This window comes from Equus quagga, chromosome 2, assembly GCF_021613505.1.
Source record: "Equus quagga isolate Etosha38 chromosome 2, UCLA_HA_Equagga_1.0, whole genome shotgun sequence".
Lineage (NCBI taxonomy): Eukaryota > Metazoa > Chordata > Mammalia > Perissodactyla > Equidae > Equus > Equus quagga.
In genome coordinates, this window is record NC_060268.1 from 166946875 (window position 1) to 166971221 (window position 24347).

Genomic DNA, 24347 nt, shown 5'->3' on the forward strand with positions numbered 1-24347 from the left:
TGCCACCCGTTCTTGTGTGAGCCACAATTAAAGCACCCGCCACAACCACAATAGTTCATGTTTTTAAACTGGGTTGAATGTGGAACATTCAAGTCACCTTCCTTCTGGGACGTTGTGGTGAAATCTCAGGGTGATCAATATTCAGGCCCAATCCTCTCACCACTTGATACACCTGCCAAGTCCTCTTCGGGAGCAGCATGCCATTTGCTCTCAGTTCTCACATCCCTGCCTGTTCTCTCCGAGGTTCTGATGACTGCTATGTTGGTGATGGCTACTCTTACCGAGGGAAAATGAGTAGGACAGTCAACCAGCACTTATGCCTTTACTGGAACTCCCACCTCCTCTTGCAGGAGAATTACAACATGTTTATGGAGAATGCTGAGGTCCATGGGATTGGGGAGCACAACTTCTGCAGGTAAAACTTATCTTCTTCCTGTGCTCAGTCTTGACTGCTTGTCAGTGTCAGGGTTTATTTGTCCATTCCCCTCCTCCTAGTTTTCCTGGGCCAGCTGAGAAACTTTGGAATGGAGCACTGACCTCATCAGCTTTCTTTCTAGGGAGGTTTTCCTACTCAGGATAGGTTAGGGTATGCTGCTGTAACAAACAACCCCCTAATCACAGTGGCTTGAATACATCAAAGTTTCTTTCTCACTAATGATACATGTGTCATGTAGGGTGGGGACTAGGGGAGATTCTTAGCTCCACAAAGTTGCTCAAATACCCAAGAAGGGAAGAGAGAGACTGGAAAATGGAGTGTGAGCTTTTTACTGCCTCAACCTAGAAGTCACACATCATCTCTACAAACATATTTCATTGGCCAAAAAAAGTCTCACATAGACCCACATAACTTCAAGAGAGAAACGCAGAGGAGAAAAGGGAATGTCTATGAGCATCGTAGTCTCTGCTACAAGGATGTTCAGGTTTTCGCAAGTAAGGATAATGCCACTTCTATTCCTGGGGATGACTAATTACCTTCTTCCCCTTCTGCTGCCTCCAGACCATTCTGTTGGCTTCCTCCCAATGTCTAAACAAGGCCAAGGACATACATTATCTGCAATCAAGGGGCAGGGATTTTTTTTGGTATGCCTTTAAACTGATTCCACTAAACAAGAGGATTTCCTTGCACAAAACACAAGTTACCTTCCACTTTCACCCATCTTGAGCTGTTCCCATCAAGGAGCTGTCTTCAGGGTGACCCCATGGCGGCCTTGCTCAGAGAATTCCCAAGCGTGGAATTTGGAAATTTGGGCAGGGGAGCCCTACTCTCACCATGTTTCTATGGTCATTTTACTTTCTTGACAAATAAGGATCTTCAACAGGAATCTCATTTCCTTTCCTGCAAACAATTTGATATGTCCCATGGATCTGGTATAAGGCTTGTGAACTACTTCCTGGTCATTGGGATTCTCCTCTGGAAGTTAAGGCTTTACCAAAAAACTGTGCCCATCCTTATATGCCAGAGTTTGCTCACCTGTTGGAGGAAGGGAATGGAATGCGGTCCCAGGGGGAGGGCAAGAACTTGGTACTCTTTTATGCAAAGGTCCTTTAATGAGGTCCTGTGTGTTCACCAAGCCTTGACCTGGGTTATTTTGTTTTTTTATTTTAGAAACCCCGATGGAGACAAAAAGCCCTGGTGTTTCATTAAAGCAAACCATGGGAAAGTGAAATGGGAATACTGTGATATCTCAGCCTGCTCAGCCTTAGGTAAGACCATGGCTGTCTGGAGGCCCGGGTAGTGGGGAGGTTGCAGATCCATAGACAGATGTTCCTGGCATCCATCTCTCCCACCCTCGTCCTCCCACCACCCTTGCTCTACCAATCGCCATCCCATTGGCAACCCAACTGCCTGATCCTCTGCTCCCCTCTCGGGATGCTGAGCAGGCTTGGATACCTTTGTAAACTCAGGCCAGTGGGCCGACTGTAAACTGATGTTTCCTGACTCCCAGTTAGTGCATCAGCAAATATTTATTGATTGCTTGCCGTGTGCCAGACACTATGCCAGGCCTTCAGTGTACAATGGTGATAAAATATTGGCTTGGCCTCCATAGCTTCTCAGGACGCAACATGGACTGAATTCCAGCCTCACAGTCTTTCTGCCAGGCAACCCTGGCCCACCTCTCTACCCATGTCTAGAACAATGCACCCTCCCACCCTGATCAATGGGATTACCTCCCTGGACAGTTTCACTTCTGTCCCTTTGCTCTTATGGTCATCTCTGTCTATAATACTCCATCCCATATCTGCTCTTGTCCATAGCCAACCCTTCTTTGAGAACTATCTCAAGTCATCCCTCCTCCAGGAAGTCCTCCATGATCTACCAAGTGAAGTATAATCTCTCCCTCCTTGAAAACCCCATGGAATGGAATGGGTACTACTCAGTGCAACACTTATTGTTCTCTCCTTTGTATGATAGTTATCTGTGTAAATATCTTATATCTCTCACTCTACTTCCTCTAGATATGCTCCCCTATACACTGAAAAAACCTCCAAAATATACATGTGCATTAATGAATAGTCAAGTACGTACCCAGTGATGGATTTATCTATTACACACATGTCTTTTGTGTGTGTGTGTGTGTGTGATACGTTTTGAAATAAGAAGGAAAAACATCATCTTCATTGTTAATTCTATAGACTGGTGTATTAATTAACGTATTCAACAAATACTAATTGTGCACCTGCTATATGCCCACCCTGGATGCACTCTTAGCTCTGGACACTTGCGAAGCTGCTGGACTCAGTCATACTTCTTACCAGGTCTTTCTGAGGATCTAGAGGGAGAGCAAGCAGTGTGATGTGTCTTTCTTGTGTCTCACAGACGTTGCCGGCCCCAAGGAAGACCCCACAGAGCCCCTGACCACGTTCTCACAGTTCGGCTCGTGTGGGAGGACCGAGACAGCAGGGAGGAAGGCCAAGAGGATCTATGGGGGCTTTAAGAGCACGGCGGGCAAGCACCCGTGGCAGGCGTCCCTGCAGACCTTGTTGCGGCAGACCGTCTCCATGCCCCAGGGCCACTACTGTGGGGGAGCGCTGATCCACCCCTGCTGGGTGCTCACTGCCGCCCACTGCACTGAGTAGGTGCCTGCTGGAAGCAGAGGCCAGGGAGACTTGGGTTTATAGGGCTGTTTTCTCCTTCCCATCTGAGCAGCATCTTGGTGACTCTGGCAGGATCTGGGCTGATCTAGCTCCAAGAGCAAAAGAGTGGCTCCTTGAAACCAGAAGGAAAAGAGCTGCCATGTCTAGCATGCTTAGCATGTGCATCACAACTATGATGACATTCAATCCTTAAAACTATCCCCTGGAAGACCAGCCGAGGGAAGACATAGATTTTGATCTTTTATTAACTGTAGTAACCCTCATGCCTAGCTGAGATCTTCGTATGGAGCAAATGTTCAGGAATTATTGGCACAGGGACAGATCGAGCTGATTGTTATTCTCATTTCATAAATGAGGACCCTGAGTCTTGGAAGGTTTAGCACTTTGCCTAACATCATGTGGGAAGTAAGTGGACAAGTCGGCTGCAAACCTATATCTACCTGCTTCCTGAACCTCTCCAGCCCTGCCCTGAATAGAGAAAAATAACATGCTCCCATCTGATGCCATCACCAACGAGCCTCCTAGGCCAGGTGTCATGACTCCTGTGTGCCTCAGAGAAGCCAGCATCTCTGGGGAGCCTGAAGAATCACCACCTTCCCGAGTTCCCTAAGTTCATAGTCGGGGCTGGTCCCAGGTAGCCCAGGTTTTGAAGATGGCCTTGAAGGTATTCTAGTCCCACTTTGTTATTAAACAATTTCTTCTGGGATTCTAGGAGGTGTTCCTCAAGAGAGGCTGAACATGCAAACATTAGCATCTCCCAAGAATATTTGTTCATGACATTAATTGGCTGCTCTTTAGCAAAGTCTGGGGGGAATGAGAGGTCTCTCAGGAAATGCAGGATACAAGTTATAGCTTAAATTTGGAGACTATTCCATTAACAAAGCAGTTTTCTCACATTATCTTATTTGGACCACACAGCAAAGTTCTGTGAGCAAGATGATGATTACAGATGAGGATGCCAAGGCTGCAGATGGTTGGGTCATTTGTCAAACGTCACATAGCTCACCAGGAGCGAACCAGGGCTTGGCTCCAGTCTCTCAAGTCCCAGGGCTTCTTCCTGATCATCCTACTTTCCCTTGCAGCATAAAAACCAGGCATCTAAAAGTGGTGCTAGGGGACCAGGACCTGAAGAAGACAGAATCCCATGAGCAGAGCTTTGGAGTGGAGAAGATATTCAAGTACAGCCACTATAACGAAAGAGATGAGATTCCTCACAATGATATTGGCAAGTCTCTTCTATCATGGACCGCCCATGGGTCTTGTCCTGGGTGGATTTCTCTACTGATGGAAAGCTGAAGTTTGGTTCTAGAAGGTGCTCTTATCTTTTTGGTCCCTCACAGATGCTGTAAGGCAGAGAATTTATTCCAGAGCTTTATAGTTCTTAAAAGTTTGCATTAGGGTTGTTGATACACGTGCACAAGCTCTTAAATTGAGAGGAAGAGATGCTAGGAATGTTGTGTTGTGGAAAGAGCTCAGCCTTGAATCCCAGCTCCCCCACTGACTAGCCAGTTTTACCTCTCTAAGCCTCAGCTCCCTCTACCATAAGAGGGAACACTGATGTCCAACTGTTAGCTTCCTGGGTGTCAAGTGACATGAGCGAATGTGTCCCCATGCACATCTGGCACCCGGCGGGCAATACTGTACTTCAGCTGCTTGCTGCTCTGTTTCTCTCTTCACAGACCTCTCACTCTCTCTCCTTCCTCAATATCTTTGTTTCTCCCTTAAAGCTTATTTTTAAAAAGTAAATTAGAAATTATTTCAAACTCAACTATTATTTCTTGATATTACTCTCAGCCCGAAGGGTTACTCCTCCTCAGGCAGAAGTTACAAGAATGGAATGACCGAGGAAGAAGTTTTTTAGACATTGGGACTGAGGCTTTGCTATGACCACCTTCCAGTCAAGTTGAAGCTAATGCTTCTTTGACAGAGAGGAAGTCATTACCTTTCTCTCTCTACCCAGCTTTGCTCAAGTTAAAGCCAGTGGATGGTCACTGCGCCCTGGAGTCCAAATACGTGAAGACTGTATGTCTGCCCGATGACCCCTTTCCCTCTGGGACTGAGTGTCACATCTCTGGCTGGGGTGTTACAGAAACAGGTGAGTGTGGCCACGCATTTTCCGGAGACAGGTGAGCTACATCAACCAGAGAAGAAAGGGTCAAACTCAACTGCCCTTCTGAACTTGAAATCAGTGTTATATTGAAAAAGGACTATCAAGAGAAAGAGATCACCTCATCTCTCAGACTCTAGTTAAATCTCATCACCTCCAAGAAGTCTTCCCTGAACTCCATGTCTGTCCCTGGCCCCCACCCCTAGATCCTTGACTTTCATCAAGCATTGGTCCTGTATCCATGGAGACCATTCTCTTCCCATAGGTAGATTAGAATGAAGGTGGATTTGGAGTCAGACAGACTTGCGTTAGATTCTTGGCTTTGTCACTTGGACAGCTGAGTTTTTGTTCCCCAATAACCATACTTACCCCCTATCTTTGGAATCATGACAATAGGAGATGAGAGAATTCTCTAGAGATGTTCATTAAGTCAGCCCCTGGATGGTGGGAGTCAGTCTTGCTCATCTTTGTCTCTCCCACAGTGCCTTGGTCAGGGCTCCCCACATAGCCAGCATCCTATAAAATTTTGTTAAATCAAGCTATGGATTTGTCTCTAGGATTTGGTCTTTTCTAAGAAAGTAACCAAAGGGTTGCTTTCCTCATGGTACTAAAAGATTATATGCTCTAATATATGAAATTCAGAAGTGTGTTTCAAGTCTTCCTCAAATACTTAAAGTAGATTTCTCTTCCCCCCAGATCTTGTCCTTAATCATGGGAAAGCACGAGTCACTTTAAATAGGCCTGTATTCATGAAGAAAGTGAAATGTAATATACAAATTTGTCACAAGACTTTGGGAAAGAAGGTTTCTGGATTTAGGGTTAACCAGAAAATGCTTTTTGTAGCTATCTTCATTGTAGTCCATCTAAACCTTTCAACATCACCATGCCGACCAGAATGGATTGAGCAGAATAGAGGTTCTTTAGGGGATGAGATGTCTGCTCTGGGAAGCAGGTAATCTAGAAGATCAACCATCAAGAATCAACTCCACACTAGCCCTCTGCCAGGCATGGGAAATTAAAGATGGGTTTAAGACACCAGGCCTGCCCTTCCAACCTCACAGTGTAGTTGGGGAGCCGGAGCAGGGAATAAATGACTCTGCTGTATTGTGATAAGCGCAGCACTAAAGGTCTGTAAAGGCGTGGTAAAGGCTTAACACAAAGAGCTTGGAAGGAATTTCCTAACCTTGGAAGATGCGGCCTCTCTGCCCATCTCCTGGCAAACTCCTTCTTGCCTGAACTCAAGCTGGAAGCCCTTTTTTTTTACCACTGCTGGCTTCTGGTGGGACAGGTGCCATCCTGGTCCCCACAGAGGCCACCTCTTTTCTCTGTCTCCCAGGGGAAGGGTCCCGCCAGCTCCTGGATGCCAAAGTCAAGCTAATCGCCAATACGTTGTGCAACTCCCGCCGACTCTACAACCACATGATCGATGACAGTATGATTTGTGCAGGAAACCTTCAGAAGCCTGGGCAAGACTCCTGCCAGGTCAGAGATTCCGAATGGCACTGGGAGGAGGAGAGGCTGGCAGGATCTCACACTGGGCACAGAGGCCCCTTAGAGCCCTGGGCTGGGAGGCAGTTTCAGAGGCCCACCTGCCATAAAGCTAAGGCACAGGTGGACACATCTGTCCTCTGGCAGATCTGAATCCACATCAATCCAGGATGCCTCAGCATAATAACCACAGCAGTCACTTTGGGGTCATTGGCTAATTTAATTCTCACAATACTCTGGTGAAGGGGATGTCATTATCACCACTTTACAGATGCTTAGAGGAATTATCTTGGCCTGTAGCCCCTGGGTGGTAAGTAGCAGAGCAGCAATTTGCTCCACTGTGTTTAAATGTGAAGAGGGTACTTCTGGCCTCAGTGCCGGGCAGCATGTCTGAAAGTCCCAATAAGCAGGGAACTGTCCAAAAGACCAGTGACTACGAGGAGAAAGATGAGAGGCCCAGAGAATTCACCATAATATTAACTTATCATTAGGATTTAATTGTGTGTGTGTGTGAGAGAGAGAGAGAGAGACATTTAGCTCCAGCAAACTAAGTGGCTGAGTGGCTCCTCTGTGGCCACGGCCATCCTAGGGCCTGTCTGACGTTCCCCCCAGTCCAGGACCTTTGGGCCCCCAAGCTGCTGAGGCCTGTGGTGACTCAGAGTCTGCTGGAGAGGGAGATGGTGGTGGCTCCATCTACCGATGCTGAAGTGACCTCTGGCCCTGGGCCCAAGTCAAAGCACACTCCCCATAGTCCCTCTCTCTGTAGGGGCCCCATCACACAGGAAGCTGTCCTTCCTCGACTCCCGGGGACAGCTAAATTTGGAATTTTCTGCCTCTTGTCCTCTCAAAGCACGTGACTGTCCAGGAAGCCCCTCACGGACACATTCAAATCCTAGTTCCTCCTACAAAGGAACCCAAAAATGATCTGTGAGCCTTGAGCCCACTTAGGGAAGGGAAATCACAGTCACTCTCTCCAGGGTTTGTGGCTCTACTGTGATCCTCCGTTCCTTCCTGAGGGGCCACAGACGTCCACCGACTCAAAGGAGGGCTATGGGCAGATGGGTGTGACTTGCCTAAGCCTCTGGAAGAGGAGAGAGAAAACAGACCGTTCAGTTGCCTGGGTATTGCAAGGGCTGCACCTGTAGGCTTTGGAAACAGACAGTCGTGGGTTTGAAACCTGGTTCTGTCCTTTACTTAGTGAGGCTAGTCTAAACCTAGTGGCTTAGTCTGCTCGGGTTGCTATAACCAGTTACTGCAGACTAGGTGTCTTAAACAACAGAAATTTACTTCTCGCAGTTCTGGAGGCTGGAATCCCGAGATCAGGGTGCCGGCATGGCCAAGGTCTGCCGAGACCCTCTTCTGGGTTGCAGACTGCAGACTTCTCGTGTGCTCACATGGTGGAGGGAGAGAGCTAGCTCTCTAAGGTCCTTTTAAAGATTTTATTTTTTTTTTCCTTTTTCTCCCCAAAGCCCCCCGGTACATAGTTGTGTATTCTTCGTTGTGGGTTCCTCTAGTTGTGGCATGTGGGACGCTGCCTCAGCGTGGTCTGACGAGCAGTGCCATGTCCGCGCCCAGGATTCGAACCGACGAAACACTGGGCCGCCTGCAGCGGAGCGCGCGAACTTAGCCACTCGGCCACGGGGCCAGCCCCTCTAAGGTCCTTTTATAAGGGCACAAATCCCACACGTGAGGGCTCCACCCTCATGGCCTGATCACTTCCAGAGGGCCCCACCTCCTGATACTATTACATGGGGATTAGGCTTCAACATAGGAGTTTTGGGGGAACAAAAACAATCAGTCCATTGCAGCAGGATAATTCTCCCATCTCAGGTGCCTAACCTATAAAATGGAAATAACGTATCCAAAAGACCATAAGGTCGTGGCTAAGATTAAAAGAGAGAATTCATTAAAAATCGATCCGTTGTAGAGCGTAAACTGCAGTGTGTTTGAGAGCTCCCACCCTCTTGCTCGCCTCCTCACCATCGCCCTCCTCACCACTTTAACTGGGGGCTTAATCTGAACCAGGAACCGTTCCACGTACTTTCAAACATTAATCCTCACAAGAACCCTGGGGTCGGGGTGGGCTCTGTTGCTATGCACAGTTTAGAGTGTGAGAAACCGAGGTCCAGCTTGGAACCCAGAACACCTAACCCCATACACCATGTTGAACATGTAGGCCACGCAGCCTCTGAGCCCCATCCTCCCCACCTGTGTGCGCCCTGCGGGTTCCGGGAGAGCTCCATCCAAATAGGGCACCCCACCCACCCCCCCAGGTCCCTGCCAGAACAAGAAGTCGAGGGCTCCTAAGAACTCACAGAAATAATACCTGTGTGGCTGAGTCCTCACTAAGAGTCAGGAGGTGGGGGTGGGACCACGGTGCTGTGACCCCGGCCCTGTGGCTTCTCTGCCAAGCCCTCCCTGACTCAGGGATGTGGGTTGGTATTCGCTTCTCTCCCTCCAGAGCTTTGTGTCACGTGAGGCATAGGAAGAGCCTGTCACTGCTTTCCAGAGAAGCCCATTGCAGCTGGCCACGAGTTCACCCCACCACCCCTAGCATCGCCTCACAGAAGGTGGGGGGTGCCTCCGAATGTGTTCTGATTCTCAAAGCTGAACTCATATGTCCTTTTGCCTTAGGGTGACTCTGGAGGCCCTCTGACCTGTGAGAAGAACGGCACCTACTATGTCTATGGGATAGTGAGCTGGGGCCTGGAATGTGGGAAGAAGCCAGGGGTCTACACTCAAGTTAGCAAATTCCTGAATTGGATCAAAGCCACCATGCAAAGGGAGGCTAGTTTCTAAGATGTCTTCCGAACCTCAGAGCTCGTGTTCCACAGCACCCAGACAAGGCGAGGCCTCGCGGGCAGCAAAGGACACCCTTGGAGCCCCCAGGAGGCCATGCAGCGGAGTGTCCATGCTCTAAGGAGAGAAAACAGCTGCCCAGCCTGGGGCGTCCTGGACCAGCATTTCCACCATTTCATCAGGCTCCCTCCTGGGTAACCCAAGAAACGGTAGAATCAACCCAAAATATATTATGTTTGCTTCCCTTCCAACAAGTGTACCTTCTAGAAAAATCAGTGTTCACAGACTGCCTTCACCTTGGACATTTGTAAATGCAGGATTTCAGAACGCCCAGCTTGGGTGGGACTCACTTTACATCTTTATTCCTCCTCCCAGACACCCAAGGTACGCAACAGAACCAGCCACCCACTTCTCAGTATTAGATAGAGGACCAAAAATACAACATTCTCCATCTGCTTTCAGAGAGGTGTTATTTTAATAAAGGCAGATCAGGGGATGGGCTAGTGCGCCATTTTTACAGCTCGTCCAAACTGAAGGCAGGTAAGCATGTCTGGCGTGCAAATTTCCTCTGCAGCTTCTCTCTCAAGAATTCCGGGTGGACGCCGCTCACTCACAACAGCAGAGCCCTCCTCCTTTTGACGTGCAGAATCTCAGCGGCGTCCGGGTTCACATCCCCGCTCTGATTCTCTCCAGTCTCCACAGCCTCTGGCCCCCCCTGCAGAAATCAAACACACGTCCCCAAGTTAAAATGAAGCTCCCGCCCTCTCCCACAGGACAAGCTGTCTAAGATGCCCCGGGAGCATTTCAGATGTTCGTCCTCCCCTTCCTTTTCCCTCCTCCAAGAAAAAAGATCCTCAAGGCAAGAATGAGAAAGAAGCAAAGCCAATGTCTCGTTCAGATGTGGTGTCTTTCTTCTGAACAAAGTGGGGTTCAAAACCCAGACTGTTGTAGACAGCAAGTCCCTGACCCTTTCCGCGAACGGAACGAGCAAGCAGTCAGCACGGCCTGTGCTGCTGTGGCCTGGGATTGCTGTAGCCCTGGTAGGCTTGTCTCCGCACAACTAATGGCTGTGACTTCACAGAAAACCCTGCAGGAATTTAACCCGGGGGTCATCGCCTGGTCATCTCAGACCCAGGAAATTAGGCGCCTTGCTCGAGTTGCATTTCACACTTCTTTAGAGCCAGCTGACCTTTGGCCAGAAATAAAGTTTGAAAAGAAACAATCAGTTTGCCTTTCCCCACGGCCTTGCCAACCGGGCTGGGTTTGCAGCTTGCTACTCACGTAAGCCCCCTGGAGACCCAGGCCCCTCGCGTTGGCCAGTTCCGCAGCCCGCCGGGCCATTTCCACTTTGTAGGAGCCAGGAGGTGTCCAGCCAATACCTCTGGTCAGGTTCAAGTCTGATTTGTACTTGACCTTTGGGGGAAGGAGGGGAGGAAGAGAAATACGTCAGCAGGGTTTGGCCACAGAGCGGATAAGCTTAAAAAGGCCACTGTGAGATGGAGACTATGTCATTGTCAGCAAAGCCAGGACAAGGGGAGCTAACTCATCTTAAGTAAGAGCTCCCTGGCCTTGAGGACCCAATGTGCTGTGAGCTGGGCCAGCATGTCACTATCCCTTGCATCTTTCCATCAATGATGGGAGCTAAAATGGGGGCAGAGGGTGGGGAGACATGGTTCAAGTCCAAGCTCCTCCCTTAACTTGCTCTGTGTCCTTAGAGACGTGATTTTCCTTCTCTGGGCTTCAGTTTCCTCCCAGAGAAAGTTCAAGGGCTGGGTTAGGGAGCTACAAAGATCCCTGGGAGAGTGTATGGCATAGTAATCCAGAATGTGGGCTCTCACATCAAATCAAATGGGGTTCACATCCCTGGTCTGCCACTCATTGGCTGTGTGATCCTGAGGAAGTCACTTAACCTCTCTAAGCCTCAGGTTCCTCATCTGTAAAATGGGGCAGTAACGGGGTTGTTGTGAGAGCTATGTGGCACAGCGCTTGAAAAGCATTTGGCAGAGAGCCAGGCCCACAATAAGGACTCCATAAATTGCAATTATTCTGATTCCTTCTGGCACTAAAGTGTTAGGTGTCCTGGATTCTCTCTCAGCCTGGCTCCTCCCAGAGGTAAGATGGAATGTGGGATTGCAGCCATCTCTTAGGAAGGACCAGAGGAACGGCCTCGGCCAGGCAGGTGGGGGCAGCTCACATCACTCTGAAGCTGGTGGGCCTTCCGTGCGTGCTTCAGGCCCAGTTGCTCTGGGTCACAGGTGGGCTGGGGCAGTGGCTGCCTGTAGTTCACGTCGCTGGCCAGCTGCTGGCTCCTCTTGGCCTGGAGGAAGCTGGGCTGGTCTGGGCGGCTGTGGAACTGGGACCGACTCTTGGCAAAGTCCTTCTTGTACTCATTGTCACTCTGGAGTCTGCCGACACTGAGGAAATGCTTCATCCTCGGGTCGTCATTGATGCTGCGGTACCCGATCTGCAGGCCCCGGTCCCGGAGGAAGGCCTCTTTGTACCGGAACTGCAGGTCAGAGAAGCAGAGATGGGTCACAGGTGGCGCCAGTCCACAGGATGTTCAACAGTGGTTTAAGGGCACAGCTTTGGATTCAAGTAGGGATCTGTGTCTCCTGCTACCTTCTAGCTGTGTGGTGTCGGGCCAGTTACTAAGTCTCTCTGAACCTCAGTTTCCCCACCTAACAAAATGGGAGAACGAGCCTCCACCCCATGGAACAGTGAGAGGATTCAACGAGATGGGGGCTGAGCTTCACGTCTGGCACAGGTTCATGCCCACTGAGTGGTGGCTACCGGTACTATTGCTGCTGTAATCAATAATCCAACAGGAAGAGAAGTGGGCCCATTCTCTCAGTAGTCTCTCTTCCTTTGATTCTTTCCAGCTTTCAGGGACCCAGTCCAGTGCTCCTCAAACCATCTATAGTGAAGGACTGGATTCACTTTGTTTATAAATTTCCAATCCATCTAAGTCCAACATGTGGCCCCATTGTATGTGAGTAGTATGTATGGTACCACATGCATTTGATAACACCCCAAGCAGCCTTCATCCTGCTCAACCAGATGAGTCCACCAGTCACGTGCTTGGATGTTATAATGTCTAATTGCTATTATGTTTCTAAAAGCTTTCTCTTGATTTCCGCACTTATCTCATTGTGCACCAAGAACAAGCCGTTCATGAATGATCACATAGCTAGTCCATGATACCTTCCTCCTCAATAATCACAGCTGCCATGTTTGGAAGACCTGCTATGTGTGTGACACGGTAAATCATTTTGTTTTCATTCCTACATTAATCCTAGGAGACAAGTATTAGATCCCTATTTCATAGATATAGAAATTTGAGTTCAGAGAATTTAAGCAACTTGCCCAAGACCACAGAGCCAATGCATAAATGATCAAGCCAGGATTTGAACTCGAGTCAATCAAGGAGAAAAATCTAATCTGTTTCTACCCTGTCACACCGCACTTCAGCTAAAAGAAGTCCCTTGATTGTGTATCAACAAATCAATTACATGTTCACTGACTTCTAGGTACATGTGCCTCGACTTTTAAGAGCGCCTCTCTTGAAAGACAGGGAGTGGGAATACAACCTTCCCCAATTCCAAATTTCTGGCTAAGATTCTAGAAAATAATGTCTTTTTCTATCACTTTAAATACTAAACACTATTTAAAAACTAAACAGTTTTGGTTCCTGGTAGTTTATCTTTCAATAGAACTGGGAAAACCAGAGCAAAACCTATCAGTGACAGAGGGAGAGAAAGAGCACGAGGTCTTACGTCACTGGCGATATCCCTGGACGCCCGGGCAGTCTGGAACGGGATGGCGTCCAGCCTGAAGTCATAGCCGCCAGCCCGGGTCTGTTCCCAAGAGTTTCTGTAGACTTTCTAGATGAGGGAGAGAAGGAAAGGAGTGAGCAGGGAGTGAGTAACTCCATGTCTGGCATGTTGTTGGTTCTCAGTAGGAGCAGTTCCAGAACACGTGCCTCCTGCCTTATTGGTGCCTGGAATGGCAGAGCCCATGGCCCCATGTCCATCCTGAGGACCTCCCCAGCTCTTGGATTGGGGGCGCTGGCCATGAAGGGATTCAGCTCTAAGCCCTCAACCTGAGCATCAGGCCCTGCTCTTGGGGGTCTTGGAGTCTGTGGGTCTGGCTCATTCGCTACACCCCATGGTATCAGAGGCCCTCACCCCACTCCTTCCTGTCGCTGCATTCATTTTCAGTGCCTCAGGTTCACAGCTTCGAGACACCAGAACTCAAAGTTCAAGAACCTTGTTTCTTCCTACACGCTCAAAGTACTGTTCCTCAGGTCTCGGCTCCCAGGTGTTCGTTAGCTCCAGTGACTTCCTGGGGGCCCCTCGGCTGCCTCTGATGCCACATGGCACCATCGCTATGAAGCAGGCTGCCTCCCGTCTGCTCTCCTGGTGCCTGCCCTGAGGGAAGGGCCTTCACCTGAATGAAACTCATTGCCAAGAACCTGACTGAGTTTCTGACCCGTGCCTTTCACATCTTCCTCTTTCATTTTTCCCCTTTTCAAGTTGTTCTCACACATCCTCCGGGAGTCTGTAATCACACCCTCGGAGTCCCCAGGTAGGCCCACATCACCAAGAGAGGCATCAAAATCTCCCGTGCCTTCATGTAGCTAATATTATTTTTCAAGATAAGGGAATGGCTCCATGAAAGGAGTCATCTGGAGGTCCCAGTGGAGGGCTGTCCTTTATTCAGCCACACAGAAGGGAGACAGCAGGTGAGGCCCATCACCAGCAGAGGACAAAGTGACAGCCCCAGACTGTGTCGGTCACTCACTCATTCCGTGAGCCGCAGGAGATCAGGGGCCCTTAAGAACCTTACTTTTGTCACTTGGAAATAGAGGTCAAGGCTGAGGCTCCGTTCTATAGCAGACGGGAGCATTGAGCAAAGGAAGAGTGGCAGATCCCAAGCACAGTGCCTCACCCACTCCACAGCTGGGCGTGCAACTAGAGGGGACCGCAAAGTGCCTGGGCCAAGCATGGTGGATCTCATCATTTTCACGTAGTGCTGTCTATCATCACCTTCACCTTCATTGTCACCTTGAACTTCAACATCCAATACCTCAAACCATGAGCCAAAGACCTACCGTGTTCAAGGGCCTAGAAATACAGAACCAATCATCACTAGGGTAATCACCTAACAGCTGGATCTGAAACAGGGCCCCAGCGATTAGATTTGCTGGCTCGCTATCGAGTTTAGCAGGCAGGACTGAGAGATATATAGAAGGGAAGGGGCATTCAGAAAATGGCAGACCAACTATCGTCTTTTGCATTATGCTCCCTGTTACAGTGGCCCCACAAACATTAGAGAAACAAATAGAATTAAACCTTTATCAGTCCCTGGCAAGGGGACTGTCAGCGCCTCCCTAATAAGAGCCTCCACACTGGATCTGGGCTGGGTAAGACACCAAACTTCACACAATGTCCAACTCCAATGCCACCCCACTTTGGTGTCCAATGCACCCCAGCTTCCGCATCTCAATAACTGGGGGGTCAACCAGAGAGCATGGCCCCAATTGGGCTTCTCCCCAAGGTGCTGACTCCCTTCCTCCTAGTAACTTCTCCCTGTGTACTATTTGCTTGATTGTCATCACTTCCTCCCTGAGTTTTTTTATTCGGTTGAGGTTTTTGCCTTGCCACTGGGAGCCTTTAGATTCCGTAGGCTCTTTGATTCGGAACCCTGGGCGTTCCTCTTCTTTATCACAGTGGGCACAGTTTTGTCCTCATCCTCACACATTAGAGTCATTTGATTTTTAGTTATTTCGGCTGCCTTACACATCTCAATGGCTTTCTTTGCCCAGGAAGGTCACTTTCCCTCCACATCCTCCTCACAGAGCACTTGATCCAATTGTGCGTATTCCACACGCCCCCGAAGAAGTGCTCTTTCAAAAGAGGTTCATGAGTTCTCCATATCCGCATGCCCTGGCAGCTAATTTCAGCTCCGAGACTCTACAGACTGCTGTCCCTTGTGAGAGGAAAGATGCTTCTGTCACCAACCTGGGGTGGCTGTCCTCCTTAAGCTGGGCCCCAAATGGACCAGAAGCTTTATCCCAGTTTCCAGGGCTAGGGGCCTCCAATAGTTCCTCAGATGGAGGCTTTGCCTTCCCCCATCCTTGAAGCGTTAATGAGATGGATGTTTTGTCCAAACTCTGCTGAGGGGGAGGTCCTGCTTCCCCAGATGGAGGTCAGCCCACCAGAGCTGCTGTTCTAAAATTATCCCTCGCGCATCCCTCAAAAGCATCAAATGGTCATAATAACTCATATTTACAAAGCACCATCGCATTCACTGCGTGGGATCCCACAGGGCTTTACAAACGCAACAAACTAATACACACGCTAACTAGAAGGCGCCTCTTGCCAACCCCTGCGAGGCAGCCACCTCTGGGGTGAACAGTAGCAGCTGCTGATCTGCACGGAGCCCCAGGACACAATGGCCAGGCCAGGGAGGGAAGAATGGCCAGACTCTGGGAGGCCCCGCACTGCCCTAGGCCGACACACTCAGCCTGTGTAATTCGGATCTGACAACGTCTTTTGATTCCACCGCCTCGCTACCTGTTATCCCAGGATCACAGCGTTGCTGGCAGAGCGGCCGCCTATTCTATTACAACCAGGGGCCTCCAACCCCTGCTAACAACAAGCCTGGGTTTAGGAAACAGCATCTTGGTTATGCACGCAAAGGGCACACATCTGAGGGAAACTAAAGTGGAGGAGGCCACAGGCCCACGCACAAAGGAGCCAATTGTGTTGGGACCCGATGGGCTACAATTGCAGCATCTTTGCAAACTGCAGAGTGAGAACGTGCCACTCCGTCTCCAAAGTTCCACTTCTCTGAAGGGCCAAGGCGACGCGTCCAGGCAGCAGGTAGAGCCGGTGTCTACACCTGCAGGGCCAGGGGACCACTCCCCTGACGGGAACTTGGCACACAACTGAGGTCTTTGAAACCAGGCCCAGAATCAGACTGTGAGAGCTGGAAGGAGCCACAGGTGTCAGTTAGCACAGCTCTTTCCCCATTCGACAGCTGAGGAAACTGAGGCCCAGCGAGGAAAGTGACTCAAAGTCACACATGCAGTTGGTCCCACTCTCAGTCCCACTCTTTCTGTTCCAAGTCCTCCTTCCTAGGATTTTTTTTTTTTTTTAACAAATCAAATCCAGTTTGGGCACAGACAATTTCACAGAAACAGGCGCACACGACAGGAACCAGCGGGTCACTTACATCGCTCAGGTGCAGCGCGTTGAGGCGGGCTCTGGCGAAGTCAGGGTGGTCGGGGATCACGGTGAACCTGTGCAGGGCTTCCGCATCCCCCAACCGGTACAGGCGCTGCGGGGAAGACAGGCTCATAGGAAACGCAGGACAGCACTTGCTGACGTCATAGGGGAAAGCAGGCCCACTCCCCTCCTGCCCCTCCCACCTGAGAGCCCACCGTGGGAGCAGAACCTAACGCTGCACATGGAGAGCATCCTTCCAGAACCCTCCGTCTGATGGAGGGGGCCCATGTGGCCAGGGTCAGGCGGGGCTGGCTGGTTTTAAATAGAGCCTGTTTAAAATATCCATTGAGATCTGCTCCAAACGGGCCACAAACCAGCATGCTGGTTGGCTTTACCTGTGTGTTTTATAAACAGTATAAGCTGCAAGGATATTTCAGAGAATTTGCACAACTGAGCACCAGACAAGCTTTTTACTAGTAACACGATGCCTCAATACCTTTGTTGTTTAACATTAATAGTAATAAGAAGACACAACAGGTACTTAATCTTTTTATTATAAAATGCCTTAATATGTCTTCAGAAAATTAAAGTTTTCATAGTGCATCTGGGTCCCAGGAAGATACAATTTTAAAACTCAAGCTTTATCTTAGTTTCTACTTTTAGAGCTGCGAGTTAAGAATTGCAAATAATTTTAGGAAATGTTTGAGTCTCATCTATTTTTAGAGAGGGAAATATAATATTTAATATTTCTATCTTTTCCCAAATTCATTTTGGGCTCTGCCAACGCAAACTGGTCAGTACAACATTTGGACTCTATGTGAGGATGGGGCAGCTTCGTCACTGAGTGTGGAGAATTGAATCCCTGGACAATTTTGGAGAAAAAATATTTAACTTCCTATTCTTCAAAACACATACAGGAGAGAGAAAACGGGGCTAAATCATACAGAGAGTAAAAGCAGAAAGCAGCTTTTAATGTAGCTGGTCTTTCTCTCTTTTTTCCAACTGCGTCATGTTAAACTTTTACTTCCATTACCATCTAGCAACAATTAAGACGTATCTGATCTAGTGCTTGGTAAGGATCATCGATAATAGTGTTATTATTGTTAGGACTATGAATCAAACCACAATAAGGGGCATTTACTGAGGGCTTACTGTGTTCCAGATACTTGCTAAAAGCTTCATGTACTTTAATTTACTTAATCCTCATTTAATTCATTTATTCTTATGAAATGGTTGCTATCATTACCCTCCTTTCAACTAAGGAAATGGAGGTTAGAAGAGATTAAGTGGCTGGCCCAAGATCACCCAGGTAACAGAAGGTTTGCACTCACATCTATCCAGAGCTGGTGTCTTAAGCACTGACCACTGAGTGGCACTACCCACTACTGTGCACCTGGGATGACTGATAAGAAAACACCCACCTCATTGCAGTGCATGTAGCTGTTCTTGGCATGGACCAGGTCTGGAGAGTCAACCACCGTGGTGAACTTGATGCTGTCTGGTTTTTTACGGTATTTGGTCTGCAAGGGGAAGACAGACATTCCCAAGAAACCGTCAAACATCATGCATTTTTCTGGATGCAGCTTCTTCCCACCTGCTCAGGACCAAATACACCAATGACATCATTGGAAAACAAGTCTCTCTTTGTGGTGAGCACCTCACAAGGATACGGAGGAGATCCAAGTCGCCTCTATGACAAGGAACATTTTACAGGTATTTACTCTCTTGAAAATAAGAGGCTGCAAAATACTATAACTCATCACAATAAAGGAATTCAGTGGAGGGCAGGATTCAGCACCAGTGTGGCCCTGCTCGGACCTGCCCAAGTAAGTTCTCTTATGAAGAAACTGAAGACGGTGGTGCCACCCTTGAGGGGATCTCAGGCAAGAATCCCCAGGTCATCAACACAGTGGAGAGTTCAGTTAATGTAACCACCTGTGCAACTTTTAACACCATCTGAAATCAGATAACCCCTGGACATTGGACCCTCTCAGTAAACGCAGTAGGTGGGTGGCAAATTCTGCACCCCACCATGAAAATAACGGGCCAGGTTAGATCATAATTGTATATAATGAATCCACTGAGAACCTTCTAAAGCATCAACCATCTTTCATTGCCCAATTTGGAACATGCCTTTAACTCTCCAGCGAGTGAATTCATTTTAAGAGAATTCTTGTTCCATTTTGGGATGTGGTTGCAAATGGCCCCAGAAAAACACTGGGAGTCCAGTGGCCATGGGGCCCTCTTGGGCTCTCCAGCCATAAACAGATTGCCTCTTCAGGAGGAAATAAATGCTAGGCTGCATTTATGGTAGAGTCAGGGTGATGGTACCTCACTGATGAGCTCCCCAGCCTTCCTCGCACTCTCTATCTGTGGGGATCTCAGCGCCAGCCATCCTGTCCCCTTCATGCCCATTAGGTCCGACTTGTAGCACAACTGCAGGAAGAAAAGCATCAGCTTTTATCAGCAGAGTGTCTGAGACTGTTGGAGCATTTCAAGAAGATCCTTGATTTGTAACAGCATTCGTGATTAACGCTTCCTCACAACATTTCAACAGCTTCATTCGGAGCACGTTCTGCATGTCATTAAGTCAAACTGTTTGAATTTGTGCATTCCACCAGGAATTAAATAATGGATCATGCCTAAGATGCAAGAAGGCCCCCCCAGTGAACTGGCAGGAGTCAAAGCAGAAGGGAATGACCTACCCGAATGATCACTTACAGCAAGAGCTGAGATACACGCTCAACTGTTCGGTTTCATTCTGCCAGTGAGGTCATTGACCACCTGCCTAAATAAAAATGTTTGACACACTTTCTGTTGAGAAAAGGGCTTTGAGCTCCGGATCAAACCTGCTGGGACTCGGAGCAAACCACTTTACCAAAATGTGACTCAGTTTCTCTCTGTGATGCCTAAGGTCATAGCAACCCCTCTGTTCTCAGGAAAACACCTGAGAGTACTCAGAGGGCAACGCCACTCGAAACATTAGATTTAGTTTTGTTCCTCGTGGTAGTGGCGGGTGGGGGGACAACTATAGCAGGAGTCTAAAGACTGGAAGAAACGTAGATAGAACCAACTAATAGTGTGTGAGCCACGTTAATCTTCCGGTGCCTCAGTTTACCCCCTCCTCCCACTGTTACTCACGATTTGCTTACATGGCATGCGCTAAGGCTTATCCAGTTTTTTCATTTTAAGGGTTCAGAAGATTAAAATTACAGCATCATTTTGGGTAGAAAATAAGAAATGGTGCTTTAAGACAATGGGTCTGATTAGACATCTCCCAGAACCCTCAATCTTATTATTACTCCTCTAACTGCCCACTGCTCCTGACAATGAGGCAATCGCCTGAATGCTTTTCTTCTCTTTAGAGAAATTAGGTATTTTTAAAGGTGGAAAAAGACCCTCGAAGGAAATCTAAAATTTGGATCTAAACGAAGTTGATAGCATTTCTCTAATTTAGATATAAGCTCTGCTGTCACGCAAAATATCACTCCAGAAATCAGCCTTTCAGCCTTTTTAGTTTTCTTTCATTTCAGCATTCACAGCGTTCCTCACAGCTGGCCTCAAAGAGGGCCCGTTTCTGATCTACTGTCTGCTGGTTAATGCCCCTGTGCAAATTCGACTCTGCCTTCCAACTGGCGAAGGGAGACATCACTCAGGTGCAGGAGCAGGTTTCAAAACCCCATGTCAGTCAGACTGCTTTTTACACCGCGATCTTTCAGTCTACACCGGCAAAGCTTTTGCCTTCCTTCCACTCTGATAAAGAACAGAGAAAATTGGATAAATTTCTAAGTTGGAGAGAATAATCCTACAGGGCCTCTTCACAGCCGGGCCTTGCTCCTTTCATAAGCGAGATGAAGTGGGGGGCGCTCTTTCAACTCGCCTTTTGTTGAGCTGCACAGTACAATCGCAGGTAAGTCAGAAAGCAAGATGCAGGTTCCCCAAAGATCTGACTGCGCCTCCGACTCTCTTATAAATGGGCTGTCTCTTGATATGGCAGCTCCCAGCCCAGCTTTGACTAGCCACACAGACCCTAAAAACAACACGCCTGCCCCAGACTTCACGATAAAAGAGAAGGGGAGAGGAGAAGAGTCGAGAAGGAGCGCTACCCAAAGATGGTTTCGAAGAAGGATTCTAAGATAAGGTGACGTTCTCATGCTGCCCAGCTGAATGTGGCTTCCCCAAACCGCAGTCTCGCTATTTCCCCTTGCACATATTAAGGCCTGGAAGCCACCTTCAGATTCACACACACGGGGTTTCCCGGACCCTCATTTTGGAGCACTGTGTTGCAAACACACGAGCTGCAGGTTTCGGTCCCTGATTTCCAACAGGAACGATGTAAACAGCTGCACCCCAGAGGTGGCGGGGAGAAGGGGTACACTTGTCACGTTAATAAGAATCCTTTTAATCACGATCTCGCATAGGGTGTGGTTGGTTTTAGACTCAGGATCTCACGCAGTCCACACACCATCCTGCAAAGGAGGGTTCTTGTTCCCATCGACAGAACAATTTTGGGGTTCAAATGATCGTTCAGATTCTCAGAGGAGCCACAGCTGCTGTCCTCTGGGCATGCCACACTGTAGTCTTTAAGAGAACACTCAGGAGCCAGACCACCTGGTTTCCTAATCCAGCCACTTGGGGGAGCCAAAGAGCACCGAGCTGGGAGTCAGAGAGCCCTGCTTTGCCTCTTAGAGCTGCATGGTCTTGAGCAAGTCATTTCCCTGCCTGCTTGTGACCCAGGGCAAGTTACCTAAGATTACAGGTGCTTTAGTTCCCGCATCTGTAAAAATGAGAGTAACACCAGTACCTACCTAGATACTAAATGAGATAGTGCATGCAAAATATTTAAACAAATGCCTGGCCCAGAATAAGCACTTTAGCTTACTATTATTATTAGCTTATTATTTAACATTTCAGCTATTGTTACTGTTGTTGCTGTTATTTCTGATGGGGAAACTGAAGCCCAGAGAGCTTAAGGAGTCTACCTGAGGTCATGCAGCTGTAAAGGGCGGGGTCAGTGTGGTCCCCTTGACAGTCCAGGGCTCCCTACAACCCTAGGCGAGATCAGGGAGGGGAGCACAGAATGGCAGACTCAAAAAGGACTGAAGAGGTGGCTGAACCAGCACCCACGCAGGGTGGAGACTGTCTGGGCACGGTGTGCGGCTCAGCTGCATGACTTGCACAACCAGGCTTTGAGGACCTTCACCCCACGGGTGAGCAACCTTGACTCCCTCTGGCTCGATCCTCAGCTTTCTTTCTGGTCTGGGCAAGAGAGGGCAGGAGAGGACTGGGGGCTCCTGGTCCTCGCCCGGACTCTGCTGTACTGAGCGATCTCATGCGGAGTCTTTGTCTCCTTCTCCACAGGACATGACTGCATGAAATTGGATTTTGCAAGAAAACTGAAGCCTCAGACCCAGTTGGCACTGTGGGGTCTACTGTTCACAGCATCTTAGAATCCAACCCCTCAAATTAACAAACGTGAAGTTTAAAAAATAATTCATGCCACATAATATGGTCATTTAAAAAATTAAGCAATAATTTCTCAGCCTTCAAAATTTTAATACAGATCCTATTTCATAAAATGTCAGTCTAAGAATGCCAACCACCATGTCTTAGGAAGAACTCCTCTTTTTAGATTTTTGTTCCTACATTTTTTAGTGTTAAAATATCCTTTCTTTTCAGAAATAACAGTGACATAAATGGTAGCATGAGGTAGGGTTTTTTTCTTTTTCCTTACTTAGTAAAGTAAAAATCTGACATGTTGATGCCACCACTTAAAAAACATTTACCTATGAATCCCAAAATCTGAAGTCACTGATCAAATTGAACCTCTTTGCCTTTTTGACCGAGAGATGGGAGCCTAAAAAGCAAAGTGACTACTCAAGGACACACAGCCAGTAAGTGACAAAGCTGGGCTTCCTACATCTTTAGGCTCCCAGCTCGGCCCCCCTCGCCTCTCCCTGGTGGCCTCTGTATCTTCCTCAGAGGCTTGTCCTGCCCTAGAAGGTTTCTCTTCTCCGCAGAAACAGGCCATTGACAAGAGGGTCCCTGGTTGGACACCAGAGTCATGCTATGAGCTAATCTTGGGGGCCACAGGATGGCCTCCTAGCAAGTAGAATGCCTTTCTAAGTGGAATTTGGGCTGGCGCTTCAGTAACCATACCCCTTGTGTGGGGCCTGATGAACTCATCCTGGTCCACACTCTATCCGTTGAACAACGCAATACTGAAGTTCCAACAAATCATGATTAATAATAAGATGATCATTAAATCATTGTATCATAATTAATCATCAATTATGTGTTTATACTATTCTGCCTGTGCCTTATAACTAAACCAAGAGCAGTCATTGCCCTCAAGGCAACCAGAATCAAAAGGGTTGGCAGAAATGGGTTCACAAGTGGGTGCAATTTTGTCCCCCAGGTACATTTGGCAATATTTGATGACATTTTTGATTGTCACACTGAGGGGGGTGCTATTGACATCTAGGGGGTGGAGGCCAGGGATGCTGCAATGCACAGCACAGGCCCTACAACAAAGAATTATCCAGCACAAAATGTCAAAGGCGCCAGGGTGGAGAAACCCTGATATGGATGATTAGGGTTAATGTGAAACAGTCCCATGGGTTATGCTCTAAGATGAGAGCGGGGATGCTGTGGGACCTAGAGAGATTATGCATGCAAGCCTGCGGGGTGCAGTGCTTGCCACACGGTGCTCACTAAATGCTCTGTAAGTGCTCCACCACCACATTATCATCGTTACTGTGTCCCAGCTCATGAAACTGATGCTTGAAAGGGGCATGGGACTGACTCCAAAGGAACTGACTCTAGAACCTTCCACTGTGATGTGGGAGGGGCTAGTGCTACCCATCAACCTGCTTGGTACCCTTGCTTGGGAAAGGACCTCCCCTTTCTGGGTATTGGTGTCTACAGCTGCGCTGTAGGAAGCACGAATCCCCCACTCTGAGCTCCCTCCTGGAGAGCAGGATGGTTAAGAGTGTGGATTCTGGAGCCAGTCCTGCCTTGGCCCCTCCCACGTGACCTCATCTGTAAAACAGGAGTGACAACTGTCCCCACCTCATAGTGCTGTAGCATGGGTGACGTAATGGCAAGCAGTCAGTAAGTGTCAGCCAAGGTTAAATTACTCTCTCCTGTCATCACCATCACCCTGCTGTGCACAGTCCAGCCTCTGTTCTCTCTCGGACCCCATCCCTGACCACGTGCTCCTCACTCGCCCACTTGCTGCCTTCTGCCTCAAATACGCTGAGGAATGCTCTGTCCCCTTCCCTCATCTCCTTTGGTCTTTGCTCAAAGGCCACCTTTTCAAGGAGAACCAGCCAGGCCCTATTTTAAAGTGTACGTGTGCAGGGACACCCACAGCCACACCCTCCTAGCCCACACCTTGCTGTGTTTGTCTCCACAGCATCTATCACCCTCTGACATAGTACTTTTCATATTTTATCTCCCTCCCATATAACGGAAGCTCCATGAGCACAGGAGTTCTTTGACTCTTTTGTTGACTGCTGTATCCTCAGAGCCTGGAATGGTGCCTGGTACACAGCAGGTGCTCCCTAAGTGTTTGCTGAATGATTGCTTTCATGATTCCAACCTAGATGACACAGACCAAGCAAGTC

General features: G+C 48.5%; 2 protein-coding genes across 6 annotated transcripts in view; one reads left to right on the forward strand and one right to left on the reverse strand.

The window, feature by feature from the left end:
• The window catches only part of HABP2 (hyaluronan binding protein 2), a 34405-nt gene extending 23696 nt beyond the window's left edge, over window positions 1–10709 (forward strand). Inside the window, exons 7-13 of the mRNA XM_046653494.1 lie at window positions 244–415; window positions 1607–1704; window positions 2819–3074; window positions 4179–4321; window positions 5057–5191; window positions 6540–6685; window positions 9326–10709. Coding sequence (XP_046509450.1) covers window positions 244–415; window positions 1607–1704; window positions 2819–3074; window positions 4179–4321; window positions 5057–5191; window positions 6540–6685; window positions 9326–9490 — 1115 coding nt within the window. The 3' untranslated portion in view covers window positions 9491–10709. The remainder of the gene's footprint in view (window positions 1–243; window positions 416–1606; window positions 1705–2818; window positions 3075–4178; window positions 4322–5056; window positions 5192–6539; window positions 6686–9325) is intronic.
• The window catches only part of NRAP (nebulin related anchoring protein), a 69486-nt gene continuing 55082 nt past the window's right edge, over window positions 9944–24347 (reverse strand). For all 5 annotated transcript variants that reach the window (XM_046653492.1, XM_046653490.1, XM_046653491.1 and 2 more), the window contains 7 exons: window positions 19051–19155; window positions 18141–18239; window positions 16727–16831; window positions 13264–13371; window positions 11685–11996; window positions 10772–10903; window positions 9944–10205 (listed from right to left, as the gene is read on the reverse strand). In XM_046653492.1, the coding sequence (XP_046509448.1) occupies window positions 10101–10205; window positions 10772–10903; window positions 11685–11996; window positions 13264–13371; window positions 16727–16831; window positions 18141–18239; window positions 19051–19155 (966 nt within the window). In that variant the 3' untranslated portion in view covers window positions 9944–10100. The remainder of the gene's footprint in view (window positions 10206–10771; window positions 10904–11684; window positions 11997–13263; window positions 13372–16726; window positions 16832–18140; window positions 18240–19050; window positions 19156–24347) is intronic.